Here is a 14,106-nt window from a genome sequence, read left to right as displayed (position 1 = left end):
CAGCCTCCAAAACAGAATGGCCTCCAGTAGAGTTTCTGGGGTTTGGGGTGTCATCATCCCCTTTCAATGGACCCTCCCTGAAGGTGTCTTCCTGTTGCCCGGCCGTGTTCAGTACATCCCCCCAACTTGAGAATTCGCTCCTTGACCTTTCCTGTCGGGTGAGGAAGGTGCCGCTCCCTGTCCCCAGTGACCTTCCATGGCTTAGGCCCTGGGAGTCCTGCTCCACCATTTGTTTTGGTGGAAGGGTGCTCCCTGGCCAACCGGGACAGCGGTCCCACCTTTTGTGGGATGAGCTCCTTTGCCTCTTTTCAGGAACCATCCGGGACTGGTCTTTGGGGAGAGGCTGGGGCTGTTGAAAGCTAGGGCTGTCTTCTCAGGGGAAGTCGCTCAGACCCTGACAATGCCCCAGCCCTCCCTTTTCTAGATTCTGCTTAAAATTTGATGGATGACCTAACTCTCCCCTTAGTCACAAGACAGAGGTGAGTGACACTCCCAAGCGCCAGCAAATACTTGCTTCCTTTCTGGCGAAGGTGACTCTCCCCGGATCCCCAGGGGCCCTCCCCGAACGACGAGATGATCAGGAAGAAAGAGCTCACAGAACCCAAGTCATTGTTGTTCTACAGCATCAGTTCCTTACGCTCACAGTGCCAGCAGAGTGAGGAGGGTGTTTCTGTCCCACATTCCGTGCCTCCCTCCCTTTAGCTCCCTCCCTGGGTCCGTCTGGAACCTTGGCCTTGATGCTGGGTTCCACCTCGTGGCCTCAGGGGCCCGACCCTGTATTCCCTTTGCATGGTACTGTGGCGACGGAGGGCCTGCCTGGAGCAACGGTCCAGTGAGGCTGAGGGGAGGCTGGGGGAGCCCCTTCCTCCACAAGCTGCCATTGTCCCCCAGAATGACCCCTGGCCCCCCACATCTCATGATCCTCATGGGTGGGAGATCAGGAGGTGGGTCGCTCCTGAAGCCCAACAGGCTGGCTGTGGCACTGGACAGAGCAGAGGAAAAGCAAGGGTGGCAGGTGGCGAGAAGCTCCAGGTTGGTGCTCCAAGCCTCTGCTGCCGAGGCTCCAGGTCGGCTTGGCTCTGATTTTGTGTTGTTTCATTGGTCTTCACCATCAGGGAGGGAGAGCTCTCCTGCAGGCCCGGCAGCGGACAAGATGCACCCACCTGCAGAGGTGCACAGACTGAGAGCTACAGTCCAGGGCCCAGCCGTCCCTCAGGGCCAGAGGCTTCAGGAGAGGCAGTTCCAACTCTCTTCTCAGGAGTCTCAGGGGTGTGACTCAAGAGGAATCTATAGGAGAATCGAAGGACGGTGGGGTTACCCCCTGCCCCTGTCTCTCCTGCCGCATCCCAGGCGCCCTCGTGGCTCCTCCCCAGAACCACACGAGCCAGGCCCTCGGACACTCACTGCCAGCCTCGGTGCAGGACAGCTGAGATGACTTCTCTGGGGAGAGTTCTAAGAGTCAGGGGGCCAGGGAGGCAGCCCCCTTTGCAGCTGCCGGATGTGGTTGCTCTCCACGTCCTCTAGCCAGTCTGACCTCCACTCCCACAGGGGCAGGGAGAGGGCGGGCGTCAGGAAGAGGTCATCCCGGGGGGAGGGAGGTGGTGAGGCACCTGCATTGGGGGGTAGAAATATTTGCGGAGGATTGGTCTTCACCCCCGGGAACCAGTTTAGGGCAGAAAGCTGGAGGCCAACTTAAGGCATACACCCAACCCTAAACATAATCTAAACGCAACTTGGCCCATCCGTCTCCGCGGCCCCAGCCCTGGGGACAGGAAGATAGTTAGTTTGTTTTGAGAGAACATCTCCACCTGGTCTTTTGCCCATACTCTCCCTTCCCTCTCCCACCTCCCTTCTCCCTCCAAATGGGAACTTCTGCCCTGAATACTCCTTGCTCTCCTGTCTACCGCAAGCCTGGCTGTTTTTCTTGGGGGCAGCGGGTAGAGTTAGGGCTCATAGGATGGGTATGGGGGTACTGATAGAGCAGGTGAGGATGGGAACACCAAAACTTCGAGGGAAGCCCCAACTGCCTCTGTTGACACGGAGATGAAGGTCCTACTCTGCTAGAGGTGTGAAGGGTCAGCCCGGTTGTGCCCCCCGCAGCCACACACAGGTGAGAAGAGGGGCTTGGAAGCACAGCAGAGGTCAGAGAGAAGACAGGACTTCCCCCCCCTTGAGGAGGACTCCGAAACTGGGCTGGAGTAGATGAGAGGCTGGGAGCCACCTCCCCTGGCGAGGCGTGTGGGTGGAGAGGGAGGGGAATGGATGATGCGACTGGCTGCCCCCCGCCCCCCCGGGGCCTTCAGACTTGGCAGCCTGTCCTTGTCCCCATGGGGACCTCGGGCCTCCCGGGTGACCTCGGGCAAGTTAATGAACCTATCTGACTTACAGTAGCCTCATCTGGAAAAGAATAATGACTATGCCCCATAAAGGTGTGGTTACTGAATGTGTATAAAGTGCTTATCAGAGAGCCTGAGACGCAGTCAGCGTTTAATAGAAACTAGCTGTGTTAGGGACCATGGCAACAACAGTGAGACCATGAGTAGAGGGAAGCCTTGCCTCTTGGTTGGAGAGGAGGGGGTCTTACAGGAGCTGCATCCACTCTAAGGGTGGGGGTGAACTAACGTACCTGTGAAGACGCAGTCTGCCTCCCTGGGCTCCAGACCAAGGCCAAGGCTGTCCACAGCCACCGCCAGAGCTCGGGCGAAGTGGGCATCCGCGAGGAAGGAGCCGTCGGAGGAGCTGACCAGGCTGGCTCTGGCACTGGGGGCGTTGTCCTCAGAGGCCGAGCCCCAGCCATTGGCCAAGGAGCCCTCACTGGGGGTGGGGGTGAGGCAGGGCCGAGGTGGGCACAGCAAACCCCTCACCTCGGACTCTACCCTTGCTCCGGCCCTGCCCATGTCCGCGAGCTCTGATGCTGTTGGAACGCTGATGTACCCGTAGGTGCTGGGAGGTGAAGGAGCCCTTGGCATAGGAGAGACAGCGTTCCTAGGAAGAGGCAAAATGGGAGAGAGTGAGTAGGGTGGAAACATTCCGTCTGAGAAAGGGTGGAAAGAGGGCATCCTCGAATCCTTCTGTTTTTACTCGAGCCACTCACCTGGGCGTCTCCTCCCCATCGCTGAGCTCCAGGCACAGGGCCACCTCCTCAGGAGTCAGCACACTGTCCTGGTCCTCCCCCAGGGATGACAGGGAAGAGCTGGACAGGCGACTGGAGGTGGGGCTGGGGTCAGAGAGGGAAGAGGCCTGGTGGCCAGAGTGACAGGCGACACCGGAAGGGATGGGGGCTGCTGGCGGTGGGAAGGACAGGGGAGCTTGGAGCTCCACTGCGTGCCTGATTGGGGTAAGACAGAGATGGCAGGCTGGTTGGTGCCATTCTGAGTCCCTGTTCACCCCTCCCCCAGCCCCTTCCAAGCTCAGCTAATATTCCCCACCCCTCAACCCCCCAACCCTGCTTTTTGACCCCCGTGTCCTCTTACTGGGTCTGTTGATTCTGAGTGGGGGGTCCATGAGAAGAGAGGGGTGCTGGTGGGAGAGGGCGAGTCAGCTCATTGGAGGAGCCGAGGATCTGTGGTCCCAGAGCCCGCCAGGCAACCAGAGCTCGGGGCGCAGCTCCTGGCCGTGAGAATGGCAGAACCCCCATCAGCCCCAGACCCCCGCCTGCTCCGGCCCGCCCCTCCCCTCCGTTTCCTGTCCCTATGCCCCGCCCACCCAGCCTCCTCAAGGACAGGTGAAGCCAGTTGTAGGGGCTGGTGGGCCCTGGCACCCCACCTCACTGCCTCTCTTCCTCTCACCTGGGCTCTGGGACAGGCTCTTGGACACTTTACTCCCCGCCTCCCAGGCGCAGAGCTCCGCAGCGTGGCTGGCCCGAAGCAGCGGGGAGCTGTTGGCCTGGTGCAGCTCTGCAGACGGAGAGGCCACGTGAGAGGGGAGCCAGGGTGGGCCTCTCAGACCCCGACAACAGGCTGGGCCTTCAGCCTTGTCATTCAATCACACTCTAGGGCCCCTGAACGCAGGGAAAAGAGGGAAGAAACCCCTCCACCTTCTCCCCACCCCATTCAGCCTGCCGGCTGTAATAGGGTGGGAGGAGCACTAGGCTTAGAGTCAGAAAACGGACCCTCCTGGTCCAGCTGAGCCCTGCGCCAGCTGTGTGACCTTCAGTAACTCCATGAACCTTTCTGAGCCTCAGTGTTATTTGTAAGCACCCACTTCAGATGACAGCTTTTCTCCTAAAATAAAAATAGATCAGAGCCCCAGGCAAGACTCAACAAATGAATACAATAGTAAGTGGAACAACAAAATCGGTATTTCTCTTTCTCTCTCTCCCTTCCTCCCTCTCTCTCCCTTCTTCCCTCTCTCTAAAATCAATAACTAAAAATTGAGAAAAAAAACCCTATTCTTGTCTTTAAAAAACAATAGATTGGGAAGTTCCTGGCACCTAATGGCTTCTCTTTTACTGCGTCCATTCCAGTCATCCGTCCTCTACCCTCACGTGGCCGCTCTTCTCAGCTGTTCTGGCCCTGCGAAGACACACGCTCCTTCTTTTCTTGGAGAGAGCCTGTTAAATTCTATCTTTGACACTGTGACAACCTCACACGGTTCTGGTCAGCCCTGCCCTGAGAAACCTGCGTGTCTCTCACCCGGGGAGATGGGTTGGACTGTGAAATTGTGCTGAGTGCGGCGGGTAAGACAAAGACAAGTCAGCCCAGGCCAGGCCAGGCCAGGTGGGACGGGCAGAGGGGCTTCAGAGGAGGAAGGTATTTGGTCTCATCCAGAGAAGCAATGCCCCGCCCATAGATAGTCAATGTTTGTTGAATAGATGAGTGGCTGATGGATGCTATTAGAGACGCAGGTGTTAACTCGGATGCCCGTGACTCACACAGGTGAATCACATAGGCGCTGGCAGCTTTCCCCCCCAGAGACGAGGCTGAGTGAACTTGACCGTAGAGAAGCTGAGGGAGCTGAAAGCGGGCCTGGCCGTGTGCAATGCTTCCTGGTCAGGCCAACAACTGAGTGGATCTAAGTTTAAACCAGAGAGGAACTGGTCCCAGAAACAGAAAACAAGAGATTTCCCCAAGACCAGGAACCAGGACACCAAGCAGAGGAGGGCAAAGGAGGAAAGAAAACAGCCTTCAGATTAGTCCCGTGATCAGAAGCCCAGACCGAAGACCAGGCAGGAGGTGTCTAGTCTGACCTCGCAGAGCTGGGGGCCTCTGTGGGCAGTTCAGAGCAGGGGCGAGACTGGGAGCCCACCGGGGCCCTGGGAACCCAGGTGCACAGTGGCCAGACGTCTACCCCTGGGGATGAAAACCCACACAATGGCTGGACTTCCTCCATCCAAGATGGCTTTTGTACTTTGGCTGGTTTTGTTTGTATACGTTCCCTGTAGTTGTCGGGTGACCTAGGGAGACCAACTTCAGGTGCTCCAGCTCCACTGTCATCATCTTCCTCTTCCCTAGTGCCTGGCTTCTTAAGGAAGCTCCGAAATGGGGACCCTTGTTGGGTGGGTGGTGGTACGGAAAGGGAACAGGCCAATCCGGAAAAGGCCCTGTTTGGTCCGGCCCCTTCCGTCTCCTCCGAAAGACCCGGCTAACAAAAAGCCCCCTCCTGCCTTGCTTGGAATTACTTGGATTTTAGTCTCAATGTTCTGTGAATAATCTACACAATAAAAGTATTTTCAAGGTTAGACCAAATCTCATTGGCTATATCTGAATTGCAATAAATATGTGTTTAAATAAACGATGAGGATTAATGTTCTAAGAGGGGCTTTACCCTACATTCAAGGCCGTGCCGTTCTCCACTGGGGAGCTGGTTTCTAAATGAGATTTATGCAATCTTTTTTTAGTGGGTATTGTCTCGCCACTGAGAGTTTCTAATGCAATGGCTTTGAGGCAAAGCTGTGGGAAAAAGGCCAGCGTTGCTAATAGTTAGTGTCATAAAATTTTGGATATTGGATAAGCTCTTAATTACTCTGGATCCATATTTGCCTTCCTAAAAGTTCGATGACCAGCTTTAAGAAAATTGGCTGCTGGACATTTGTAGATCTCCCCGGTTGGTACCGAGGGACCATGGAGAGAGGGGATGGGGAGCCGGCCGAGGTTCGGAGGTGGGAGGAGCCAGCGAGAGGGCAGGCTTTCCCGAGGATGCTCCCAGGGAGGTCAAAGTGGCCTTTCCAGGCGGACCCCTCTGAGTCCAGGGTTGAGTTCTGCAGCTCACGGATGTGAAATTTTGAACAAGGTACCCAGTTCTGCCCCTCTTCCCCTGTCTGTAAAATCTGAGAAATCCTATCAAGCCAACCTGTTGGGAAGATTAAATGGCATAAAGATAAGCAAAGCCCCTCACGTAGTAGAGGTTGCTAAAGAAACAGAGCCTGGAATTATTTCTCTCCGGAAAGTCAAAGCAGGCTGCTGGAAGTCGGAGACCTTTGACAGAAGGGGAGCGGCCCTTCTCAGGGAAGCGAGCGGGGAGTTGGGCCTGGTGGCTCGTGTGCATGGTTCATGGGGGGGGGGGGCTTTGTGCCGGCACTGTTCACATTCTGCCAGGTTCTAGAAAGACTAATGTGCCAGTCAGGCACTTTCCNTGGTGGCTCGTGTGCATGGTTCATGGGGGGGGGGGCTTTGTGCCGGCACTGTTCACATTCTGCCAGGTTCTAGAAAGACTAATGTGCCAGTCAGGCACTTTCCTCAGGCTTTGCACCCTGAGAAGGCAAGGACTGTATTTGGGGTCGCTTGGGTCCCGTGTCTGGCATACAGTGGCGCTTATTAAATGTTTGTCCAGTTGTAGAAGCAGGGCCCCCTACTGGTGTGGCCAAACTGAAACGAGAATGCAGCAGAAGGGAAAGCTGAGGCCAGTGACTCCTGGTGGGGTGCTTCGGCGGTGGGCACCCCCTAGGACAGGAGAGTCAAGGCCGAGGGTGGGGTGCTACTTATGCCTGCCTTCAAAGCCCCAGGCCACACTCCCACCACACCCCCCACTCCTGGTTCCTGCTCCCACCCTCGCCAGGCTAGGTCTGTCTTCCCTATCCTTACCCTGCTTCTTTTTGGCCTTCCAAGCCCCTGCAGGGTCCCCAGAAAGGCGTGGGGAGGAGAGCCCCCTGCGGCCGCTGAGGCTGTCTGAACTGGCCCAGGGGCTGGAGAGCCGGGCCAGGCGGGCTGGATGATGCCTGATAGCTGAGGCCTGGGGGCTTGGCCGGGCCGGGGGGCTGGCGGGCACCTCAGCGATGAGCGAGCCGTAGAAAGTTCTGGTGTCAGGAAGCAGGGGTACACCAGGGCTGCGGGGATCCCAGGAGAGCACTGCCATACAAATTGACAGGAGGCTAATAGTATGGTGAACTCATCCTGCCCCTCCCCAACCCCTCCCGCAGCCATGGGGTGTCTGCTGCACTGCTGGCCCTGTCCCCCACTGGGCAGGCTCACCGGAGCGGCGACGGTCTAGTGGGTCCCGGGGGTCCATCCCCAGCCGGCTGCTGAGGCTGCTACTGCTGCTCAAGTCCCGAGAGCCAGATGTGGACCTCCAGGTGTCCGCCAGCCAAGGGGAGTCACTGTGGTCCATCCTGTGGTGGTGGGTCAGTGGGAGGTGGGGCATGAGAAACAGGGTGGAGTGAGAACCAGGGGGTAGCTGGAGGGGGTGAGGAGATGGTGGTAGAGGCTTTATTCTGCCCACTTTTCAGCCCTTCCAACACCTTAAAACCTCTGACCCAATGCCCTAAACTCAGTATCCTTTGCTATCCTGGAATCAGAGGATGCCCAGGTTGCCCAGAGCTAGGAGGTATTAGAGAAACAGCTGTGTGCCAAGATGAAGAAAACACGTATCGGGAGCCAGACAAACCCAGTTTGAAAACGCCCGTCTGCCACAGCCCAGCTGTGCAGCCCTGGGACTGAGTCTGTTGGCCTCTCTAAGCCCCAGTTTCTGCATCTGTAGAAGTAACAGCAGGCCTTTCATGGATGGCTGATGCTGCGAGCTGGGATGGAATGTGGGATTGGTGGCCGGCAGAGCAGGAGCTCGCTGTGTGAATGCTCACTTCTACCTCTGTCTAGTATCTTCCCTTTGGATGGGTGTGGGGCATGCTGGCTGCCTGAGTGGGCTTTCAACAACAGGGACCAGAGCAAAGCCCTTCTCTGCCCAAAACCTCCAGTGGCTCCCCACTTACCCAGAGAGAGCCTGGCTGCCTAGTGTGGCTCCGGGGTTCTCGCTGGTCTGGCTTCCAGCTTCCCCGCCTTATCCTTTGCTCTGACCTGTCTCGCACGCTACACCCCAGCCAGACCAAACGGCTTTTCTTTCCCTGGGAACGCACAGGCTGTTTCTCACTGCCCTCTTTGTCCTCCTTCTCACCGCCCAGGTACGTGTGAAATCTTCCTCCCCTACTCCCTACCCTAGTCTCCTCCAAGTGTCTTGTATATGCACTTCCAGCTGCGGTTGCATTCATACGCCAGCATGGATGTCTCTGTCTGGACTGTCTGAACAGTCTCCATCTGTTCCTGGCAGATGGAGGCTATTCAAAAGGAATGAATGACTCTCCCTCAAGGACAGGGATACAGTCCTGGGGTGGAAGGGCAGAGAAAGTTCAGGGCAGAGCAGACAGAGTCCAGGGGTCACTAACGAGAAAGACCGGTGAGCACAGAACAATGCAGGAACACGGCACCAGCTTGGGACCTTGCTCTGAGCTGAGAAACTGACAGCAAAATGGCCTGGCACATAGTAGGTGCTCAGTAAACTTCTGTTGAAAGGTGCAGCCCTGGGATGTGAAACCTCCCAGAGGACATCTGATGAGATCAAGAGCAGGAGGGTGTGGGCAGATGAAATGGTTATTTGGTATAAAGCTCAGCCAGCAGGATTAGAGAGGATGCTTTCTGTCTCAGGATTTTGTCTCATACCCGCAGGCTTGCTCTGGTGGCCAGTCACACTTGGAGCAGAAGTACCTGCAACTAACTCCCAGTTATCGAGAACAAGGAGTAGGAATCTATGCTGCAGGGGCAGAGTGCCCTCTACCAGAACGGACAGGCGGGGGGGTTACTGTGAGGGAAAGATGGCTCCATGGGTTGAGTGATTTACTGAGAGCAAAGGCACCGCTGGGTGAGCACTGAGCGGACAGAGAAAATCAGAAATTAGGCTGGTCCTCCCACGCTGGGTATTCTCCACCCAGGAAACGAGTCGGCAGGAAAGTGTAGTCAGTGCATTAGTGACAGAGAGGCTGGCGACAAGAACACTGGATTAGGAGTTCAGAAGGCCAGCTGCATGGCCCTGGGCAAAGTCACTTAAGTTGATGACTCTCAGTTCACTCTCCTGTCCAGGGGTGTGACACCAGCATCGTTGAAAGAGAGAATAAGTCTCAGTTGGAGCTGAGGAGAGATCTGGGGACGTGGACTCCACACTGCCTGGATTCCGTCCAGTGCCCTGTCCTAGCTCCGCTAACCCTTGCCCCCCCGGCCCTCCCTTACCTCGGTCACACCCCTGTCACCTCTCACCTGTGTTTTAGGATGGCATCCTCACTGGTGTATCTGTACAGACCTGAGAGTGGGCAGGAAGAAGACTAAGTCCAGAGTCCCCAGCATCAGGCGGGAGATCTCACCCCCAACGGTGCTCTGATGGGACCCAGGGAGTCCTGACCACCTGCAGTCCACTTCACGGTCTCACCTGGGCCCAGGTGCACCCCAGCTCGGCGCCGGCGGTGGACACACACAGTGATGCCCAGCAGTAGTAGCCAGAGCACAACACCCCCGGTGGCAATGACCTCTGGACGCCTCAAGGTGGCTCTTAGTTGCTCCAGGGTCCACAGACCATGGTCACTGTGTTCTTGGGTGGCTTGCTCCATGGCCTGCTCTGTATGGGATGGGAGCTCAGGGGTAGGGGCAGGGGAGGCACTGGGGGTTGGGGAGAGAAGGGAGAGGGGCTGGAAGTGGGAGGTGGGAGCAGGCAGACAGGAAGGTGGGGATTGGGGCGGAGGGATACAGGGGGGACCCACGGTTGCTGCCCTCACCTAAAATGAGGCAGACGGGACTGCTGGGCTCCCCAGCCCCAGCCCCAGTGACTGCGGCCACCTGCACACAGAAGGAACCTGATAACTGGGTGGCAATCTCCAGCTGGGTCTGCTCGCCTGCCACCGTCCAGTTGGTTGGAGGCAATGAGGCGTTTCCCAGGCTCCACACCTGAGGGCAAGAAGCAGAGGTGAGCAGTGCCCCCAGGGCACTGTCCCAGCTGCTGAGCCCTGCCTCTGTGGATCAGACTCTGGGCTGGTGGCCACCCTGTTTGCTCTTTACCAGGGGACATTTCCCTTTCCACCTGCACCCACATTTCTGTTCCTGTCTGTGCCCTATGTTTCCGACTTTAACCTCACTGTCCACGTCTGCAAGTTGGGGATAAGAGCCCAGGCGGACTGTGAGATGAAATGCAATCAGGTCTGTAACCGCTTGGCAGCATCTGGCAGACACACTTAGCAGCAGGAAGTGTCCCTTGCTTCTCAGCACAGGCACCTTTCTCGGTGCCCAGCGCCAGGGCGTGCAGGATGCCAGGGGAGGGAGAGGTGCTGCCACCACTAGGAAGGGGCGTGTCAGCCTGCGGGCGTACCTGGTAGCCACGGATGACGCCATTGTGGCTTTTGGCTGGTGGTGGCACCCAGTTCACAAGGATGCTGCCATTGCCAGGTTTGAGGGTCACCTCCTGAGGAGGGGCACTGGGCACTGGGGAGAGGGAGAGAGGCTTTTAGGAATGCTGAGGGAGATGACTCGGGGAAAGAGCTGGGATGAGGACACAGGGCCAAAGGCCACACTGATGACAATGAGACCTCTGCTCACCTGACCAGAGCAGAAGGGAGTCCAGGAGCAGGACCCACCATCCCCCCAGCCTGGAGAGTCCTCCGGGGCCCCCAGGCAAGAAGGGGCCAGAGGGTCTATTATAGGGTCTCGGGGCAGCTGTCCCTGACCTTGTTCGGGCAGCCTCAGGAGCAGCACGTTGCTGTCAGGGCCTCGAGCCCGGCCAGAGGATGGCCTCACCTTGAACTCGTAGTCTTGGCCCCAGAGGAGGCCCCCCAGCTCCGCGCTCTGCCAGCCTGTCAGCAGGGCCTCTGCCCACGCGGCCGCCTGGCCTCCTGGTGTGGTCTGGGCCCTGAACAGCGCTGTGTAGGACTGAGCAGGCGCAGCAGGGCCACTCACCTGGGAAAGCGTCCAGAGAGAGGCGTGGGGCTCAGGGATTCATGACCAGTCCTTTGTTGAGCCCCGGCCTGGCTCCCACCCCTGGGTCCTGGGCCTCACCTTCCAGCTGAGCCACACAGCAGGCCCAGCCTTGGTGCCCTTTGAGGGGTCCGGGTTCAGCAGGGTCACGTTTTCTAGGTGAATGCGCACAGCCAGAAGCTCCAGGGGCTCCCTGTAGCCCTGAGGCTCTGTGGGAGAATGAGGCTGGGGTGGGTCTATAGGCCCAAGTGAAGCAATGAGGAGCAGAGCACCACTTGGCCCCCGAGAAACCCAAACGCCCTGTCTCCCAGGACTAGAGCACAGCTATGTCCACTTCAGGCCGGGGAAACCTCCTCTGCAGCGGGGTCCCCACCACTCTGACGCTGACGCCAGCATGAGCCCCCCACACCCTGACCTCAGCCCAAACCAGGCCACACCGGCCTAACCGGGCTCCCACCCCCACCCCTCGCCACACCGGCCCTGACATTAGCCACCCTCCCTTACCCTGGACAGCCACCCTGGCCGCCCGGCTCTCCCGTTGTCCTGCATCGTTGGTGGCCATGCACATATAGGTCCCTTCGTCACTCTTCTCTGCTCTAAGCATCATCAGGGAACCCCTGGACACCTGTCAGGGCCAGGTGCCTTGTGAGTCCCCCACGTGGGGAGGGGCTCTGTTGGGGAGGGAAGTTTAAGGCCTCGCTGTCTTTCTCTCCTCAAGTGCTACAGGGGACTCAAGGCCGGAAGGGGGGGTCAGTCCCTCGGAGTGAGCCCGCGAGTGCCCAGGGCAGGAGGAGGTGTGGGGACGGGAGCCACACTGACCGTGTGCCGCCCCGGCTGGAGGGCCAGTGGTTTTCCATCCTTCCACCACGAGACTGTGGGCTCTGGGTGGCCCCGGGGTGGCTGGCACTTCAGGATCAGCTGCTCACCCACCGTGGCTACTGTGTCCTGAGGCTGGATCTGGAAATCCTCCTGAAGGACTGCGGGGAGGACAGAGGCTCTGCAGGGAGCCATGTCCAGTCCTGCCGTCCCCAAAGGTCCCCCCTCAGTGTCTCCTGCCACACCTGCCCCATTCTGACTTGTGTCCACAATCAGAGTTCCGCCTCCCAGGGGTTCCACCCAGGATCAGCCCATCCAAGCACTCGCCTCTGTTTCTCAGCCTGGGCCGCCCCTCACAGATAGCCCCTTAAACCTCCCTCACCACTGGTATCTCATGCTCTATACTGGCCTCCCCTCCCAGGCCTCACCAGGCACAGACAGTCGGGCACCGCGGCTCACAGCTGTGCCCAGCTGGTTGCTGGCCTCACATGTGTAGATGCCCAGGACTGTGGAGAGGGCCTGGCTGTCGCGGGCACGTCCCCGGGCTGGGGGCTGCCACAGTAGCAGGGTTCCATCAGGGAGGAGGTTGTGTATGTCTGGAGGCTCCATGCTTAGGGGCTGCCCGTTCAGCATCCAGCGGATGGTGGGAGGTGGCCGGCCTGAGGCTCGGCAGCTCATCTTGGTGGGGCCGGGGTCCCGGAGCAGCTGGTCCTGTGGGTGGACTAGGATCTGGGGTGGGGAGTCCTGGGCCATGCCTCCTGGAAGGGAAAGGGGGTGGAGCCTGACCTGACTGCCAACACCACCCCCCCCCCCTCCCCTGCATACCTCATCTGCCCTCTCATCTGAGGATCAATTCCCAAATAACAACCTAGCTGGAAGGAGAGCAGGAGTTTTGAACTCTCAATCTGTCTGTCTCTCTGCCTTACATACATACATCATCTCCATCATCATCTCTAGTGCCCCTACAGCAAAAGGAGGCAAAGGAGCAAGGGGGCCTCCTCTTCCCCGGCCAGGCCGTGGATCAGGGAACAGGGGCCAGGAGAGGGGACAGCCACACTCACCCGTGCTGAGCAGAAGCAGGAGAGGCAGCGGCCACTGGACCCCAAGGAGGCCTGCCCCTCCAGAGCCCATGGCCACTCTCAGGTCTCTGTCCTGGTCGCCAGCACTTTGTCCTGCTGCTCTGAGCTCACAGCCAGGGAAGGAGGGGCAGGCGGGCTGGTGGTGGGTGTTTGCGGCTGAGACTGCCCAGGAGGGAAGCAGCTTTGAGGAAACCGATGCTTCCTGCCTGGCCCTCCTGTGCCTTGAAGAGCTGGGAGGAGCCTGGAGGAGAGAGGTTCTCTGACCTTGACCCTCTAGCCATTACCCCTGACTCCAACCCCAGCCCTACGGTGTACCTGGTGACCTAGTCTGGGATTTCTTTTTTCTCTTTCTTTTTTATTCTATTTATTTATTTTTAGAGAAGGGGAGGGGAGGGAGAAAAATATCGATCGGTTGCTTCTTGTACATGCCCCCACTGGGGACTGAACCTGCAACCCAAGGACATGCCCTGACCAGAAATCGACCCCATGACCTTTCACTTTGTGGGACAATGCCCAAACCACTGAGCCACACCAGCCAGGGCTAGTCTGGGATTTCTTAAAGGTAATCCTCACACTAACCAAAACTCTAACCATAGCCTTGATCCTTTAACCCTAAGCTTCTATTTAAACCTTGACTCCCCACACTTATTCCTTTGCTTCTGAGTGACCCTCGCTAGAGTGGAACAGAAACCCAGAGGTAGGAGCTCTGGGCACAGCGCGAAGGAGCCGAGGGCAGGAGAAAGTGGGCTGTGGCCTAAGGAAACGAGTGGGGTGGGGCGGTTGTGGCTCGGTCCACTCCCCAAGGATAGCTGGGGCTGGGGTGGGCATGGGACAGGAGACAGGAAGGATTCAGAGGCTCTGGACAAGCTGGAGAGGGCCACCGTGTGTTCCTCTTCAGCTTGGAGACAGGTGAAGTAAGCTTCTGGGAGACCTTGGGCACGTTCGTTAACCTCCACAAGTCCCTTTCCTTACCTATAAGTGGGAATAATAACTGTAGTGTGTACCTTGATGTCCAGAATAAGAATGAAACGAGATAAAACATAACTCATTTA

At 57.9% G+C, this 14,106-nt stretch overlaps 1 protein-coding gene across 2 annotated transcripts; it reads right to left on the bottom strand.

Annotated features, from left to right (window-relative positions):
• Window positions 1-592: 592 nt before the first annotated feature.
• On the bottom strand, window positions 593-13,201 carry ROBO4 (roundabout guidance receptor 4). Of its 2 annotated transcripts, none has more exons than XM_037038230.1 (18): window positions 13,037-13,201; window positions 12,404-12,733; window positions 11,979-12,136; window positions 11,664-11,784; window positions 11,241-11,395; window positions 10,913-11,141; window positions 10,558-10,670; window positions 9,971-10,139; window positions 9,628-9,813; window positions 9,459-9,501; window positions 7,410-7,546; window positions 7,023-7,286; window positions 3,789-3,896; window positions 3,474-3,609; window positions 3,095-3,328; window positions 2,627-2,985; window positions 1,405-1,610; window positions 593-1,287 (listed from the first exon to the last, which is right to left on the bottom strand). In XM_037038230.1, the coding sequence occupies exons 1-17, from the start codon at window positions 13,104-13,106 to the stop codon at window positions 1,453-1,455; spliced, it is 2,970 nt and encodes a 989-aa protein (XP_036894125.1). In that variant the 5' UTR covers window positions 13,107-13,201; the 3' UTR covers window positions 593-1,287; window positions 1,405-1,452. The 2 variants fall into 2 exon arrangements, with proteins under 2 accessions (XP_036894125.1, XP_036894126.1); XM_037038231.1 differs by having other exon boundaries at window positions 11,241-11,368.
• Window positions 13,202-14,106: the final 905 nt, after the last annotated feature.

Source organism: Sturnira hondurensis, unplaced genomic scaffold, assembly GCF_014824575.4.
Source record: "Sturnira hondurensis isolate 20B ecotype Veracruz unplaced genomic scaffold, ASM1482457v3 Scaffold0024152, whole genome shotgun sequence".
Lineage (NCBI taxonomy): Eukaryota > Metazoa > Chordata > Mammalia > Chiroptera > Phyllostomidae > Sturnira > Sturnira hondurensis.
Note: the sequence above shows the minus strand (reverse complement) of the source record. Positions and strands in the feature narration are given on the sequence as shown.